This window comes from Panthera leo, chromosome F3 (genome assembly GCF_018350215.1).
Source record: "Panthera leo isolate Ple1 chromosome F3, P.leo_Ple1_pat1.1, whole genome shotgun sequence".
Classification (NCBI taxonomy): Eukaryota; Metazoa; Chordata; class Mammalia; order Carnivora; family Felidae; genus Panthera; species Panthera leo.
The window spans coordinates 65640568-65658889 of record NC_056696.1 but is presented as its reverse complement, the minus strand read 5'-3'; the positions used below and the strand labels follow the sequence as shown (position 1 = coordinate 65658889).

Here is an 18322-nt window from a genome sequence, read left to right as displayed (position 1 = left end):
TACATGGTTTGCGAATGTTTTTTTCTCATTCTATAGGTTGTCTTTTCACTTTGTTGATAGCTTCTTTTGATGGTTGTGTGCCACCCCCTTCTGGTTCTCCTTTCCCACTAGAGGAACCTAAGTCTCAGGGAAACTGCTCCATGTGCTGGCCTGCAAGGAAGGGTGATGGGTCAATTTATAGACACTTCTCTTCCCCTTCGACCGCAGTCTGTCACGGTCTTTGTGGTGAAGGGCTGCTTCAGACCCACCCCTGAACTCTAGGGTTCTCTCAGGGATGTCCTATTTTTGAATAGTTGTTATTTGTTCTTGTGTAGAGGAGTGAAGTCAGGGACAACCTATGTCATCATCTTGGTGATGTCACTCCTGAAGCCACATTTTAATGAAGAATTGCTTTCAACTGGATTAGGGATTTTTTCCCCCTCTTTACTCTCTGAAAGAGTAGTAGCATTTTCCAAGGTCTGTTGCGTTTCCCCAGCACACAATTTCCATGGCAATAGCATTGTTGACTATGTGATAGGCAATGTCATAAGAAGTTTTTTAGCAGCCGCTGCGTGAACAACACACACTAGCCTGTGGAAGGTGAAAGAACACAGGGAAAAGAGTACAACTGTCTTAGCTAATGCCAGCCTGTTCAGCCCGGGGTTCCTGGCCAGCCGCTGACCCTGGATTACATGAGTGAACCAGGACAAGAAGAACCACCTATTTGATTCCAGGCCAAATTGTCAACCCATAAATTAACAGACAAATAGTTTCTGTCTTAAGTCACTAATTTTGGGGACGTTTCCTTTCTGTAGTGAAAGACAATGGATACGGTTTCTTAAACCAACCTTTCCACCTGTACCTCGGCTCCATTCTGATTGACTATCGATACAATAGAAATGTGATTCTAAGAATGTAATTGCTTACTTAAATCCTTCCAGGGTCCTCACTTGGCAATTGAGATACATTCCAGTATCTTACAACATGACCTCCAAGGTTCTGCATATTTTGCCTCTAGCCTTCACTTCGTGACTCTTCCTCTGTCCCATCTGCACATCTGCATTTGGTTCCTATAGTGCACTCAGCTGTTTAATCACCTCAGGGCATTTGCACAAATGATTTCCCTTATGCACTTTCCTGGCTGATTCCTTCTCAGTCTTCAAGTGTCAACTTACATGGTACTTCATCAAAGAAGCCTTCTCTGGCATTACTTCCGAATAGATGTCGATGTTTATTAATTCTTTCGACACATTTTGTTAAATCACTCTAGAAAAGATTGTGCCATTTTGACATCTCATCAGTACTGTTGGAGAGTGTATATTTTCTTCATCACATTTAAACTATCATTTTTAAGGTAAAACGTGGCTTTTAATAACGTGCAATACTCTCTTATAAATAAATTAGAAACTATAATTAAATACAAAAGTGAACATAGAAACAACCTGTGAAATATGTATACAAAGGTAATTAGAGTTGCCTGAGTTCTCCTCTCAGATTTTGATGGTTTCCTGTCTCACATTTAGTCTTTCATCCATTTTGAATTTACTTGTGTTTATGGTAAAAGAAAGTGGCCCACTTCCATTCTTCTGCATGTTGCTGTCCAGTTTGCCCAATACCATTTGCTGAAAAGACTATCTTTTTTCCCATTAGATACTCTTCCCTGATTTTTCAAAGATCAGTTGACCATATAGTTGTGGGTCCATTGCTGGGTTTTCTATTCTGTTCCATTGATCTATGTGTCTGTTTTTGTGCCAATACCATACTGTCTTGATGACTGCAGCTTTGTGATATAGCTTGAACTCCACAATCATGATTTCTCCAGTTTTGTTTTTCCTTTTCAGGATTGCTTTGGCTATTCGGGGTCTTTTGTGGCTCTATATCAGTTTTAGGATTGTTTGTTCTAGCTCTGTGAAATGCCGGTGGTATTTTGCTAGGGATTGCATTAACTGTGTAGATTAAATGTGCTTTGCAGGTGTTGATGAAAATGCAGAGAAAGGGGAACCCTCTTGCACTGTTGGTGGGAATGCAAACTGGTGCAGCCACTCCGGAGAACAGTATGCAGGTTCCTCAAAAAACTAAAAAAAGAACTACCCTATGACCCAGCAATTGAACTATTAGGTATTTACCCAAAGGATACAAAAATACATATTTGAAGGGGCAGGTGCACCCCAGTGTGTATAGCAGCATTATCAACAGTAGCCAAATTATGGAGAGAGTCCAAATATCCATCCACTGGTGAATGAGTAAAGAAGATGTGGTGTATACACAAAGGAATATTACTAAACCATCAAAAATAATGAAATCTTGCCATTTGCAATGATGTGGATGGAGCTAGAATGTATTATGCTAAGTGAAGTAAGTAAATCAGAGAAAGACAAATACCATATGATTTCATCAATATATGGAATTTAAGAAACAAAACAGATGAACATATGGGAAAGGGGGGGAAGAGGAGAGAAGGAAGCATACCACAAGAGACTCTTAACGATAGGGAACAAACGGAGGGTTGATAGAGGAAAGAGGGGGGATGGGCTAGATGGGTGGTGGGCATGAAGGAGGGCACTTGTGATGAGCACTGAGTGTTGTATGTAAGTGATGAATCATTCAATTCTACTCCTGAAACCAGTATTGCACTCTATGTTAACCAAATAAAATTAAAACAAATAAACAGAAACACACACATAAACAAGTGTAATTAGAGTTAAAGACTCCTTACGTTAAAGTTCTTCTTGTTTTCATACTAAGGGTTGTGACCCGTTAATAGGTGGTGAAATCAGTTCCAATGTTAATGGAATAGAATAAGGAGAAAAAAAAGAATACAAAAGACAAGAAACACTGAATGGAGTAAGTGTAAGTACTGTTTTATAAAGTGTTTTTGTTACAAATATGGAAATGAATATGTATGTATGTGGATCTTATATTGTGATTTAAAATATGTTCTTTATTGTGAATCACAGTTAAAATATTTCAGTGATCCCACTTGTTCCTTAATACCTTACTTCTCTGCTTCCATCAGCAGTTAAACTCCATGAAAGAATGATCTGTACTTGAAGTTTCCAATTTCTCTTTGATTCTTTTCTATGGCATTACTCAATTCGGGTTTTTCCCTGCAACATTTCATGCACGCTTCTCTCATTGAGTTCAAGAGTGGCCTCCAGGTGACTACGTCCATGGCCAATTTTCAGTCTTCATTTTACTTGACTATTGCAGGATTTGGCAAAGTCAATCACCTCTTCCTCCTTTATTTTGTTCATTTGGCCTTGGGGACACTTGTTTTTTTCTTCCTATTGGGCACTCTTTCTGAGTCACATTTTCTGATTCTCCCTGTTCCCCCAAATCTGTAACAGTGGAGTGCCCCAAAACTCATACCTTGGGTGGTTTCCTTCAGTCTCACGGCGTTAGATACATGATATACACTAATGATTGCCACATATGTCTTCATCCTGGCCTTCACTCCCAAGTGTGAAGGCCCACCTACCCAGTGTTTTTAGTAGATTTTCAAAAGTCCACTTATGCTTAAACTAATGATTTCTCTCCTCCCAACATCCCCTTCTGGTTTCAGTTAATGGCATCTCTGCTATCCCAGTTGGTCATCCTTGACTCTTCCCTTTCCCACTTCATTTTCAATCCATCAGAAAACCTGTTAGCTCTGTTGTCAAATTATATCTAGAATTCAGCCACATTTCTTCACCTCCATTGCTGCCATCTTGACCTAGGCCACCATCGTCTCTCACAGGATTGTAGCAATATCCTCCCCAGGACTCCAGCTTTCTCCGTATCTCCCTTCATTGTCTTCTCAACAGGAAGCAGCCATGTTTGTTTTTTGTTGTTTTTTTTTGTTTGTTTTTTTAATTCTAAATCAGGATAACTCTCCTGTGTTCCAAACTCTCACTGGCCCCCATTCTCAGAATAAATTAGGAAACTATAAATACGTACAATAGCCTTTGAGGCCCTCGAGGTTCCATCTTTTTTATTTCCCTGCACTCGCCCTGCAGTGGTCTCCCTCCACCTCTACTCCATTCCAACCACAGTGGTCTCCTTGAATCCTTGAACAGGCCAGTGCTTGCCCACCTTGGGGCTCTCTCACCAGGTTTACCTGCTGCCTGGATTATTCTCCCTCCACATAACCATACGACTAACTTCTTGTCCAAATCCTTGTCCAAATGTGACCTACTAAATGAGGTCCAACGTGACCACTCTGCTTAAAATTATGATCTCCTTACCCATACCAGACCCTCTTGTCCTGCAACATTTTCTTTTCTTTTTCCCACAGGACATAGTTTCATATAATTTGCCAATTTTCTGGTTTACTATTAATATGTCTTTTAAATTTTTTTTTCAACGTTTTTTATTTATTTTTGGGAGAGAGAGACAGAGCATGAACGGGGGAGGGGCAGAGAGAGAGGGAGACACAGAATCGGAAACAGGCTCCAGGCTCCGAGCCATCAGCCCAGAGCCTGACGCGGGGCTCGAACTCACGGACCGCGAGATCGTGACCTGGCTGAAGTCGGACGCTTAACCGACTGCGCCACCCAGGCGCCCCTATTAATATGTATTTTAAAAAACATCTCCCCTCACCACAGTGTTAGCTATGTAAAGGCAGGAAATTGTTCTCAACTGTATCCCAAGCACCTGAAACAGTTCTTGGCATAGTAGCCTCAGTAAATAATTGTTGCAGGAATAAAGAAATGGGTCATATAATAATTTCTGTAGTGGGTTAGCATCTTTTAAGCCCAGAAAGATTTTAGAGCCAACTGTAGAAACAGGTAATAGAATCAAAACCTATCATTTCTCTTTTGCCCTAAGAAAAGTCTATGCATTTAGTATTTTGTGTATTTGCATTATTTAATTTAATTTATAATTTAATTTAATTTAATTAAATAATTTAATTATTTAACAGTTTGACCTATTAGAATACCAAATCGAACTTCTAATTCGAATTTTAAATTTGTAATAGAGCCAGTAATTTATACTTTTTAAAAATCAACTCTATTGAGGTAAAATTTATAGTTAATAAAATTCAAAATATTACGCTTGTTATTTAAAATTGGGATCTCACCATGTTGATCACAGGATGGAAACACTCAAAAGAATTTAGGATTAGGGGTGCCTGGGTGGTTCAGTCGGTTAAGCTCCTGGTTCACAGGTTTGAGCCCCGCGTCCGGCTCTGTGCTGACAGCTCAGAGCCTGGAGTCTGCTTAGGATTCTGTGTCTTCCTCTTTCTCTATCCCCCCCATCCCCCCTTCATGCTCTCTCTCTCTGGTCTCTCTCGAAAGTAAATAAACATTTTTAAAAAAGGATATCGCAGTAGCCGTATTTTTTATTTCTTTATTATAAAGGTTATTTTTAGAAACTGTAGAGGCTTTGTTATTTAAGTTAGAATATTGAGGTTCTTAAAAACAAAATAATGTATATCATTGAAATGTTTAAAAGGATTTAATCGCCAAGCTTATCAATCAGATGAAATAGTTGTCAAACATCTTTAATAGTGAGGGATAAAATCTATTAGATTTATAAATAGAATGCTAAGATTTTTAAAAATGTTTTTTAATGTTTATTTTTGAGAGAGAGAGACAGAGAGCAAGTGGGGGTGGGGGGAGTGCAGAGTGAAAGGGAGACACAGATCTGAAGCAGGCTCCAGGCTCTGAGCTCTCAGCACAGAGCCTGACACGGGGCCTGAACCCACAAACCAAGAGATCATGACCTGAGCCGAAGTCGGACGCTTAGCTGACTGAGCCACCCAGGCGCTCCTGGAATACTAAGATTTTTAAGCAGTAATTCAAATATCAAAGAACTAGATTCTTAAATATTTACTTCAAATAAATGTAGTTTGATTTTATAACCAGAGAAACTTCTGTACAATTTTCTTCACACAGAAAACTTTTTTCTTGAGTTTCAAAAAGCTCACAATAATATAGGAAAGGATTTACATTTCCAAGGGTTGAGGGGTTAAGGTAAGCTCTTCTTCTTCCAGGTCGGCACCCCCAAATGGGCCTGAGAGTTTATCCAGCTACCTGGATGGAGGTGACTGAGATCTGCTTCTTGTGTCCTATGCTACTGACATTTCCATTCTTTTTTTTAATTTTTTTTTTTAACGTTTATTTATTTTTGAGACAGAGAGAGACAGAGCATGAATGGGGGAGGGTCAGAGAGAGGGAGACACAGAATCCGAAACAGGCTCCGGGCTCTGAGCTGTCAGCACAGGGGCCTGATGCGGGGCTCGAACTCACGGACCGCGAGATCGTGACCTGAGCCGAAGTCGGCGCTCAACCGACTGAGCCACCCAGGCGCCCCTGACATTTCCATTCTTGACACGTCTCTCTTCTTCCCCCAGCTGCTGGCTGCCTTCCTTCTCTTCACGAAACCCCTGACAATTGCCCTGTGTCCTTGGTCTGTTTCCCACAGCAGCTGGGCCAACACTTACTTTTCTAGAGACATTTACCTCAGTCCCTAAAATTCCTGGTGTCGTTTGGGGAGAAGGCAGAGACCTTTATCCCAGGGGACAAAATGTGTGTGGCCTTTGTAATGGTGAGTATAAATTCCACAGCAGACAGAGAGGCAGGGAGAAACAATCCGGGGCAAATAAACAGTAAGGAAAAAAGACACTGAGGTGAGACTGGTGTGAAATATTAATACAGCCTGACACAACACAGAACATTTTAATATAGTGCTGTTAATTTTAAAAATGGACACATACATGTGTTTACATGATGTGTACATTTTTTGTTTTGGTCCCAAACCTATGTAGGTCACCTACTTAACCTTCAAGCTTCCAAGAGGACCTACCTACTCTGGAATTTTTCAGACAATGTGAACCATAAGCACAATGGGGTTGATGATGACAAGATGACAGAGACGTCACAAAGTCAGTGCCGACATGTGTCTGTGAGTGGCTCTTCAAGCTATAAGGTGATCCTGTCTAACTTGCAAATACTTAACAGTAATTATGACACCATATGTGACCAACTATTCTGTTAACTAGGCAAGTGATTTTGCTGTTCGGACACTTAAGTTGGTACAGACTCTTCTCAATGGCATTTTGGCAATTTTTATTGAGACTCTTGAGACTGTTTTGAGCCTCCGTTTCACCAAAATAGCACGAGAAAAATATTCTGAAGAGTAAAATATTGTATACGAAGACTCATTGGAGTATTTGTTATACTAGTAAATTAGAAACAACTTAAGTCGGTAGACATCTTTATTGTTTGGAGATGAAATGTTGGAGACACAAAATGAGTTGTGACAGAATGATCCCCTCTGTGGGTAAGAATAAGATCATTTAAAGTGGGTAGCTTAGGGGCACCTGGGTGGCTCAGTCAGTTGAGCATCTGACTTCAGCTCATGTCACGATCTCAGGGGTTGTGGGTTTGAGCCCCATGTTGGGCTCTGTGCTGACAGCTCAGAGCCTGGAGCCTGCTTCAGATTCTGTGCCTCCCTCTCTCTCTCTGCCTCCCACCCCTCCCCCCCCCCCCCGCCCCTCACTCTCTCTCTCTCTTTCTGAAAAATAAACATTAAAAAAATGTTTTTAAAAGAAGACTAATCGGCAGTCCACACTGAACAGGTTTTGTAAGAGCGTCAAATATCCACGTCTGTATCCACACCATAGGGTTCATTAATTAGCATAGAGCAGATCTCCTCAACTGACATTTCGGACCAGATAGTTCTTTGCTGGAGGTGAAAGGCTGGAAGCTTCCCTGACCATTGTAGGACGATTGGCAGCAACGCTGACCTCTACCTCCTGGGTGTCCGTGGCATGGACCCCTCCCCCAGTCATGATCACCAAGATGTCTCTAGACATTGCCAAGTGTCCCTACAGGGGAAAAGAGGGAGTAAAATTGTCCCAGTTGAGAATCCGTGGCATACGGAATGCTAGAATTGGGGGGGGGGGGGGTAGCAAAAAAACCAGGTGACCAGGATATGTAGATTGGCTGGAAATATACCTGCCCCCTCATCTGAAATGATAAAATAACACAGCAAGCCAAGCAGCCTCTGAGGCTGGAGGGGAGGGGATAGCAATAGGACCGTGACACATACATTTCTGTGCCCCTGCCTTAACAGACGGTCCATCACCTGATCTCACCAGGTTAGCTTTTCTGCCAGAGAGAATTCTGATAATTTTGTCTTTAATTTGTCTGATTAATTTTGTCTTTGATTTTTTCTTTCTTCTCATAATCAGAGAGCCTGAAGAACAGAGATTTGGATGAAGGGCATTAAGAGGCACTAAGACGTAGTTATCAAATAAGTCATGGGAAAGACAAGTAGAGCATAGGGAATACAATCAGTGTCATAATGACAGTGTATGGCGACAGGAGGTGGCTGCAGATACCTCGGTGAACACTGCGTGATGCATACAGGTGTCAGATCACGATGTCGCACACCCCGAACTAACCTAAGACCGGATGTCGATTATATTTCAGTAATAAAAAAGAAAAAAAAAGAAGAAAGTTGGGACTTCCATGAACTTCGAAGAACAGGTGTGATAATGTGCCTGTTTGCCCTTAAATGCTTGTATGTGTGGCGGAACTCTGAGACGTGCCTTCGCTGTATTAAACCACCTCGGGGTGAAATTGTCAGAGATGGGGACTTCACAGTCGCATGACAGGGGAGCGATGTTAATCGAGCTGCGGCGGGAATCACACCGCAGTCTACAAATGCATCACGCTGCCACGCACACCTTGAACTTACACGATGTTAAGTGCCAGTCATATCTCAAAACTTTTAAATTAAAATAAATACCTCGAAGGAGAAAACAACTGATATCAATCCCAAAGAGTCAAGGCAATTGTGAGCTGACAATAGATACAAAAAATAGATAAAGTTATTCTGAAAGCAGAATTCCAGAGGATTTAAACAAACGGAGAGTCAGCATGGTGTATGGCAGCCAAATATTTTTAATTGTTTTCGTTCTTCCTTTTTGTAAATACAGCAGAATATTAAACCTATGTTGAAACAGGAGAAATACGAAAGGCAAAACTTCCCTTTGTTTTTCTTTAAGAAAACGTCTACTTAAGAAAAAACAGAAGTTCACAAGCAAAAGCAGTGTAGGCTCTGATGGTCTCTTGCCTTAATTACTCTTATCTAGACTCATTGTTTTCAGACTTGATTTGTCCCAGTTTACCGTCCACTCAGATTCTGGAATAATCTTTCTTAAATGCAAAGCTGTCAATACTGTGTCTGAAAACAGACGTGGAGGTGAATCGTAGAGGCTGCCGAATAAAGCCTAAACTTCTTAGCATGATAAATAATGTGAATGTACATGAGGCTTTTAAATCATTTTGACATCCCAAGATCTCTCAGTTCTATTATTCCCTGTATAAATTCCTCATGACAGAAGTTAACACTGTTATAATGTTCTGGATTCTTCTTTCAGAGGCAGCGGGGAGATCAATAGGGAAACTAACATTTTGCTCTGTGGCCAATACATTTTGGAATTAGGAAATCGAAACGTGGAAAAGAGGAAAATTGGCAGGTCTTCAGAAACTTGAGTCTTTAGGAAAGGAGATGCATATAGGAAGGCAATATTGGGCCTTCCAATCATATCTAATTGGACTTGTGTATTTTCTGGAAGAGTGGAGCTCCCTTTTAGAATCTCAATGACTAGTCTCCTCTGGCTGCCACGGCATTGCTTTATCTTGAGGGCATTTTCTGATTCCACTAAATAAAACGCAAGCTTCCTGCATCAGAAGTTAACCCGGAAATCATGGAGGCTAGGAGAGTCATACAGCTAGTGGCCCAGACAAAATTCAATGACGTTTGTTATGACCATTGGTTGTCCTGGGAAATCCACCAACCCCTTCATCCCTGAGCTATGGGCCTTTCCCCCTACCTCACTCATGCTGCTAAGCCTAGACCAAGCTTCCACAGGTCTGCACTGAAAACGAACAGAAAAAATAAAATTCCCCAATACACAGCCCCAAATGCCACCCATGCACACACCAAAGTACAGAGCCCACCCCTCATCCCAAAGCCACCTCTTCCAGAACCCAGGGGCCACCTCTGTCTGACGAATGTCCTCATCTCCATGGTTGTGCAGTCTACAAACAGGAGAGTTATGACTCCAAGCACAGCCCCGGGCGTCTCAGGGGATCGTCCAGTGGGAGAAGGGCTCTCTTCAGAAAGGTTCTCTCTGGTCCCAGAGAAAGCAACTCCATGTCCCCTGTGGTTAATTAGGAGAACGCTGGCTGCCATGCTCCCCTTTCGTGAAGTTACCACACCTTTGGGAAGCCAGGTCTTTGAGTCTGGCTAGACGCCACATGGCAAGGGATACTTGGTTTTCTTTCTTGTCCAAAGGGTGAGAGGACAGTTTATATAGAAATTATCTGCCGAGACAGAAGAAGGATGAGGAACAAGAGGAGTGAAGCTAACAAAATGTGGTTCAAAGGCAGAAGGTTTTCTCCACTTTGCACCGAAGAAGCTTCAGAGTAGTTCAGCGACACACAGCAACCCTGTAGAACAACATAGAAGATTCTGCCAGCAGCTGCCCAGCGAGGCTCAGCAGAACTTTTCAGAGGCATCCCGGGGATCACAGAGCCATTAGCAGTAGCGGCAGGAGTGAGAACGAGGGGGTCCCACGGAGGGTATGTGGCATGCCTCGATGGTCTCAGTGGCAGGTGCCTTTCCTGCCACTGGAAAGAGGTATTGACGAGCTAGCCCTTGGAGAGACCTGGGGTTCGACAAGTTCCCCCACATAATGAGTGGGGAATACAACCAGAAGGATACTTTCATTCTTTCTTTTTCTCTTTTTTTAAACTAAAACGTGAGTCTAACATTTACCTCCAGGTGAGCAAAGCCAGAGGAAGAAAAAACGTACACCACAAGATGATTTTTATTCTTTTACAAAAAGACATAGAAAACAGGCATGAAGTGTTAAAAAACTAATGGACTGGCAGCAGTACATATAGAAAGGAAATAGAATTTGAAAATGGATTTGAGTTAAAAACAAAAACAAAAGCAAAAACAACAGCAACCCTGATAATGAAAGGAATATACATGGTAGAGTAAGGGTGACACTGTTGACTCAGTGACTAGTTTTTAAAAAGGTAGTATTTTATTTTACTTTACTTTATTTTATTTTATTTTATTTTATTTTATTTTATCTTATTTCATTTCACTTCACTTCACTTCACTTCACTTCACTTCATTCCATGTCATTTCATTTCATTTCATTTCATTTCATTTCATTTCATTTCATTTCATTTCATACAATGGAGCTTTAATTAAACATTTGTAGTACATGCTGTTTGCGATATAAATCACCTTATGAAGGTGGCGCCTGGGTGGCTCAATTGGTTAAGCATCCAACTTCAACTCAGGTCATGGTCTCATGGTTCGTGGGTTCGAGAATCTGTTTCAGATTCTGCGTCTCCCTCTTTCTCTGCCCCTCCCTTGCTCGCACTCTGTCTCTCTTTCTTTCTCTTACAAATAAAATAAACATTAAGATAATTTTAAAGAATCACCTTATTAAGGTGGCATCCATCAATTATAGCAAAATTATTTATTCATTCAACAAATATTTGCATGTAAGAAGGTGGTATTTTATTTTTTTTATTTTTAAATTTTTTTTTCAACGTTTTTTTATTTATTTTTGGGACAGAGAGAGACAGAGCATGAACAGGGGAGGGGCAGAGAGAGAGGGAGACACAGAATCGGAAACAGGCTCCAGGCTCCGAGCTGTCAGCACAGAGCCTGACGCGGGGCTCGAACTCACGGACCGCGAGATCGTGACCTGGCTGAAGTCGGACGCTTAACCGACTGCGCCACCCAGGCGCCCCAGAAGGTGGTATTTTAAAACAGACCCCTGATAAGCACTTGATGAATGGATACATTGTTAAAAAAAAATAAGTAATTGGATGAATGAGTGAATTCACTAATTTTAAGAAACTTCTCACTGCTCCCTCTCTATGTTGTCTGCTCCTTCCACTTATAAATCTGTTCAAATGCATTCATCTTAAAATACATACTCACTCTCTATTTATAGTTGCTTTTGGGCTACCACACGGCCTTCATTTCCCCCTTCTTGCTTTTCTTTAGAGAGTAGATTACCTTTTTATGTCCATCTTGCTTTACATTTTTACCTCTCATTCACACGAACCCATGACCCCAGGTAAGAAAGAACATTATTAAAACTTTGAAGTCCACTAAACGCTCCTCCTCAATCCGATCCTTGCCCCCAAACCCTCAAATGCTGCATATCACCGTTAACCTGGATGTTGTGTTCATTACCCTGTAAGCGTGTGGATATTCAGTCAAAGAAACACAGTGTTTAGTTTTGTCTATTTAACTCTGTGTAAATTGAATGATAGTTTAGGTGTTGTTGCGCAACTTGCTTATTCACTCAGCATATTTTTGAGAGTCATTCATATCAACCTACGTGGCTGCAGCTCTAAATACATACTTCCATCTCGTGTTAATGGGACACAAATTAATCATTCGCTAGGCGTGAACATTTTGTGTTGTCGAGCATTCACGCCTTCAGCTCTGTGAGAGACGACCAAATTGTTTTTCAACGTCTGTATTCCATCAACGAAGCATGAATTTCTACTACTGTTCATCATTGTGTGTGGTCACATTTGTTGCTGTTCAGTTGTACGTATAAATAATGCACTATTTTTTCGATTTGCATTTCCCTGCTTATCAGTGAGGCTGAGTGTATATGTGTGCATCTGTGTGTATATTATATGCATGTATTCACCTGGTTTTTAAAATCGTTTTCTTTTTAGGGGCGCCTGGGTGGCTCAGTCGGTTGAGCGACCTGACTCTGGGTCGGGTCATGATCTTGCCATTCTTGGGTTCCAGCCCTGCGACCAGCTCTGTGCTGACAGCTTGGAGCCTGGATCCTGCTTCGGATTCTGTGTCTCCCTCTCTCTCTGCCCCTCCCTGGCTTACACTATGTCTCTCTCTCCCTCTCAAAAACAAATAAACATTAAAAAAACTTAAAAAAACATCATTTTCTTTTTAATTTGCAGGAGCTATTTACAAATACTTTTGTCAGTTATATCATTTACAAATACAGCTTCCTAACGGGTACTTTGTCTTTTTATTTTCTCAATGGTACCATTTGGTAAATGGAAATACTAATATACCTGAATTTAATGATCTTTTCCTTTGTAATTTATATTTCTATTGACTTAAGATATTTTCCCTATGTGAAGTGATAAAATAGTCTCTCAAATTTTATTTTAAGTATTAAAGTTTTAAAACTAAAAAAAAATTTTTTTTCAAAGGGAAGCACCTGGCTGGCTCAGTCAGTAGAGCATGTGACTCTTGATCGCAAGGTTGTGAGTTCAAGCCCCATGTTGGGTATAGAGATTACTTAAAAATAAAATCTTTAAAAAAAAAGCATTAAAGTTGATTTCTCATATTAGACCTTCATTCTATCTGTAGCTGTATGGGAATGTAATGTCAGGACAAGTTTTATTTTATGTCTCTCATATGTTTAAATCGAGATTCCCGCACCACTTAGTAATAATCAGCCCTTACTCTGTAGACCCACTGTGCGTCTCTGCCCATCCTCCCCCCCGTACTCTGCTCTGTGGTTTCTGTTCCGCCATATGTCAAAGCTCCACACTGCGTCGGTCTATTCCCTGGCTTCCATTTGCTTGTTATGTCGCTGTTATAACCTTTGATCCATAGTAGGACAGGCCTTACCATTTTAATCTTCTCCTTTGAAATATCTTAGTCTTGTCCCTCCTCCTGACGTTCCCCACTCCACCTACCCAAATGGAATTTTGGTGGAAATTGCATTGAAGGAATGGACTCATTTGTGTAGAATTGCCGTGCTTCTGTAATCAAGACGTTCTATTCATTAATACATCATATCAATCCATTTATTTGGGTGTTTGATATCTTCCAACATAGTTTTATAAAGCACTGCATCTTTGTGTGACACATTCTTTACAGGTCCTTATTTTTGTTGATGTCCCAAGTGATTTATCATTAGTATTATCATCATTGTTCTGAGAACAGCAGAGGGAATGGACAGCATGGTGAAAGCTGAGAGAGCGTTTCCAGAGAAGCAGGGCCCCGACTGGTCAGTTCTGACGCCCACCACTACTCCAGCCCCAGGGCCCAGCTCTGTACTCCCCTGTGCGACACAAGGTGATTTGGCCACAAGGAGGCCTTTGAGACCCGACCCTGGGGAATCTCTAATTATTATGTGACACTTTCCCCTTAATTTATCCCTCAGAGGGGGAGAGTCAAATACACCACTTGCCTTCGGATCTTGCATCATCTAAACAGAAAGTCCCAGGAAAGGATTTTTTCTCTAGGAATTCCCCGAAGGGCCTTCTAAGACATCAATACCCCTGCTGACAATCGTCAGGGGCTGGTAGCTGCAGAGACTCTGAAGAACGTCATTGTGGTCTCAGGCAAGGTGAGTGCAACAGACTGTTGAAAGCAAGTTTTCCAATCTAACTGCTAACCCGCCTCCACTCCTTCCGCACCTGCCTACTGCTTTCTTCGTATCCTTAACTCCTCCGGACTCGGATTTGCCCTCGTTTTCCAAGGTAAAGTTTCCTCGATGTCTGGGGTAAAACTTCATATTTTTAGAACTGTATTACATGAGCGAAACGGTCAAAAGAATGAAGCGCGGAATCTAGGAGAGCGGTTTTATTCACCCGCAGCTAGCTCTCGAACCGACGGCAGTGACCGGCACTTAGCGGAAGGTCAGTCAATACGTGAGTGTTAACTGAATAAATGTTTGAACGGTGACCAATGGTGCAGCCTTCCTAGTGAGAAGGGCCTCACTCAGGGCCGCAAAGCGGCCACTCTATTTGCCCGCTATGAGCCACTTAGTGCTGAACTTGCTTCCCTTTTCTCCTAACACCGTAGCCTCCCGCTGTGTCCATCTACGTTCTCCATAAAGACCACTCAGCATGGCCATTGTCTGGCTGCTTCTGGCTGAGAAAGGACAGAGAAGTAAGCGGCTGCTTCAGTCAGAGAGCATTCAGACCTCACAGCTCTCCCAATGCAGGCTCCGCCCTTCTGCTAAGCACTGAAGCTTCCTCCCTTCCAAAGCCTTCTTCGAGGCTTGAGGCTGAAGGCGAGAGGCATTTTTATATAAATTGCTTTTCCTAACCTGCAATGCATTTATTTTCATCTGCTTTTGGCCTGAAAGAACAAAACCCAACAACGCTCTCATCTCACACTCAGGACAGTCCTGAGGATAGAGAGGTACTCAGGGTACGAAGCAGACAGAATGAACGACTGGTGACTCCGGACCTAAATCCCCCACTGTGGAACAAAAAAATAATCGTGGAATTTTAAGGCCTACAGACCAGGCTCCTAGCAACTGTTTGGGATCCCCGAAAAGAGTATTTGAACAAGTTATTTCTCCCCTCTCAGTTCTCAGCTTTTCTACTTATAAAACAATAATAATCTCTCTGTCACAGGTAGAAATAAATGAAATGAAATAATGTAGGGGCACCTGGGTGGCTCAGTCGGTTGAGCGTCCGACTTCAGCTCAGGTCATGATCTCACGATTCCTGGGTTCAAGCCCCACATCAGGCTCTGTGCTGACAGCTCAGAGCCTGGAGCCTGCTTCAGATTCTCTCTTTCTCTCTCTCTCTCTCTCTGTCCCGCCCCTGCTCATGCTCTGTCTCTCAAAAAGGAATAAACATTAAAAATTTTTAAAAAAAAATAAACAAAATCAAATAGTCCAGGCGAGAGGTAATGCACCCTGCTCTCACGAACATTAAATAGCCTTACAAAAAGTCTAGTTGGCCCTTCTCCCTAACAGGTACATGCTGGCCTGATTTCTATTGCAGCTGGGTTTTGTGGCAGGCGTAGTTACGTTAGAAGTGATTTTTTATTTGGAATGATTTCCTTCCTGTTGGCTCTTTGATGTGGCTTAGGAGGTGTGCGGTGTGTGGAGTGGAGTTATATGCCTGCCCAAAATTCAGTGACAAATAGTCAGGCGCAAGGTGGTTTTGGAGAGACTCTTGGTCTGAGGAACTGTCAGGATCAAGCGCTGAGAGAGGCAGAGAAGGGGGAGAAGGAGAGGGATGTGAGCAGGGGTATTTCCTGGCATCTGGGCACTTGGCATCTAATGAGAAACAGATGTCACCGTGAAACAAAACAGAAACAAAGCAGAAGTGGAGATGACCAGCCCGCCAACCTCACGTTAGGGATCAGGGTCAGAAAAAATGGGAGAGCAGCGTGATGAATTATTGAAACAAGGGCTCCTGACAGTGTCTTTGTATTTTTTTTAACTCGCTATGAAGAACAGGAGTGGAGAATAGTTGGAAAGAAAGGTACACATTTTAAAGCTAAACACACAGAGGCAGAGAGTGAGGGGGAGAACCAAGGAATTAAAAAAGTGAGCCCCCAGCAAGTATTTCTGGAGAATTCATTTGTGTGTCGCTTTGTGTTTTCTTTGCATCCGCTGAAGATGTTTACAAAAGATGTGTTGAGGGGCACCTCGGTGGCTCAATTGGTTGAGCGTCCGACTTCGGCTCAGGTCATGATCTCGCGGTTCGTGAGTTCGAGCCCCGCGTCGGGCTCTGTGCCGACAGCTCGGAGCCTGGAACCTGCTTCGGATTCCGTGTCTCCCTCTTTCTGCCCCTCCCCGACTCGCACTTTGTCCATCTCTCCCTCAAAAATAAAGAAACGTTGCAAAAAATTTTTTAAAAGATGCACTGAGGGGTCCCAAAGCCAAGATTACGATATTTCTAGCAGGTTAGAGATCTCTACAGCTGAGAGATATTTCTAACTATCCTGTCTAGGGTCCCAGAGTCAACTTAGGTAACTTGATCACGGAAAGGAGCGGAGCTGTTTCCGGTGTGTGATCGCCACGCCAATTTCAGGAGTTTCTCTGTCTCTTTTCTTCCGCTGGCAGATGATGGAGTTGGTGACCAGTGGGAATTTGACTACGGTGACTGAGTTCCTCTTCTCTGTGTTCCCACATCTGCCTGAAGGTGGCGTCCTCTTCTTCATTCTTCTGCTTCTCACCTACGGATTTATCGTAACTGGGAACCTAATGATATTCATCGTCGTCCAGCTGGACAGGGCCCTGCACACCCCCATGTATTTCTTCATCAGCGTCCTCTCTTTCCTGGAGATCTGGTACACCACGACCACCATCCCCAAGATGCTCTCCAGCCTGATCAGTGAGCACAAGACCATCTCTGTGGCTGGCTGCCTCCTACAGATGTATTTCTTCCACTCCCTGGGCATCACCGAAGGCTGCGTCCTGACGGCCATGGCCATTGACAGGTACGTCGCTATCTGCAGGCCTCTCCGGTACGCGACCATCATGACTCCCAGGCTGTGCACCCAGCTGGCTACTGGGTCCTGCGTCTGTGGCTTCCTCCTTGTGCTTCCCGAGATCGTGTGGATTGCCACCCTGCCTTTCTGTGGCTCCAACCAGATCCGGCAGATATTCTGCGACTTTACGCCCGTGCTGAGCTTGGCCTGCACGGACACGTCCCTGGCGGTCATTGTGGACGCCATCCATGCAGGGGAGATTGTGGCCTCCTTCCTGGCCATCGCCCTATCCTACATCCGGATCATCGTGGTGATTCTGGGGATGCCCTCAGCCGAGGGCCGCCGCAAGGCCTTTTCTACCTGCGCTGCCCACCTGGCTGTGTTCTTGCTGTTTTTCGGCAGTGTCGCTGTCATGTACCTGCGATTCTCAGCCACCTACTCCGTATTTTGGGACACAGCAATTGCTATCACCTTTGTCATCCTTGCCCCCTTCCTGAACCCCATTATCTACAGCCTCAGAAACAAGGACATGAAAGATGCTCTTGGAAGGCTTTTCTGCCGTTGGAGGAGGGCGAGTGGGGTCGGGGATAGATCCAGGGGCTGGATCCACCGTTTCTTGACTTGTTCGTGAGTATGCTCTGTTTCTATTGGCACAACCACTCACTCTGTTATTACAAACAAGAACAGAAAACTGCTGTGTCTAGGGCATTGGTGGCGATGTCACAGCCTGTTCGCATCCGTGCCCCTGCCGTGTTTGTGGTCTCCGAGGCAGACCAAATAGACTTTGCGGCAGCACGGCACAGGCTAGCTTCCTCTTCGCCCCTCCAGCTGGGCTCCTGGCCTTCTCCTCTGTGGCCCCACATGCAGAAAAGGCCAGACAGCAGGACAGAAGAGACATGAAAGACACTGTGGTTCTGAAAATTGCCACCATCAACTCGCCCCCAGCCCTCTCTCCATTCGTGAATCCCTCTGATGCTCAGCACCCCACATTGATAAACCATTTCCCGACACTAAAATCGTCTCCATTTTCAGCTTATTTAACCCACAAACTCGATTCGACATCCGTGCACTGATCACATACACCAGGCACGATGGAATTCGAGGCTCGTTGGAGTGACATAAAAATGAATAGGGGTGGGAC

The 18322-nt window shown here is 43.2% G+C and overlaps 1 protein-coding gene across 1 annotated transcript; it reads left to right on the top strand.

The window, feature by feature from the left end:
• The first annotated feature begins 16813 nt into the window (after positions 1 to 16813).
• LOC122211560 (olfactory receptor 6K6) lies at positions 16814 to 17812 on the top strand. Its single transcript, XM_042924793.1, has one exon. The coding sequence runs from the start codon at positions 16814 to 16816 to the stop codon at positions 17810 to 17812; it is 999 nt and encodes a 332-aa protein (XP_042780727.1).
• The last annotated feature ends 510 nt before the right edge of the window (positions 17813 to 18322 follow it).

Excerpts from the sequence above, each read along its gene's own strand:
- LOC122211560 (XM_042924793.1), top strand. The coding sequence starts at position 16,814 with ATGATGGAGTTGGTGACCAGTGGGAATTTGACTACGGTGACTGAGTTC.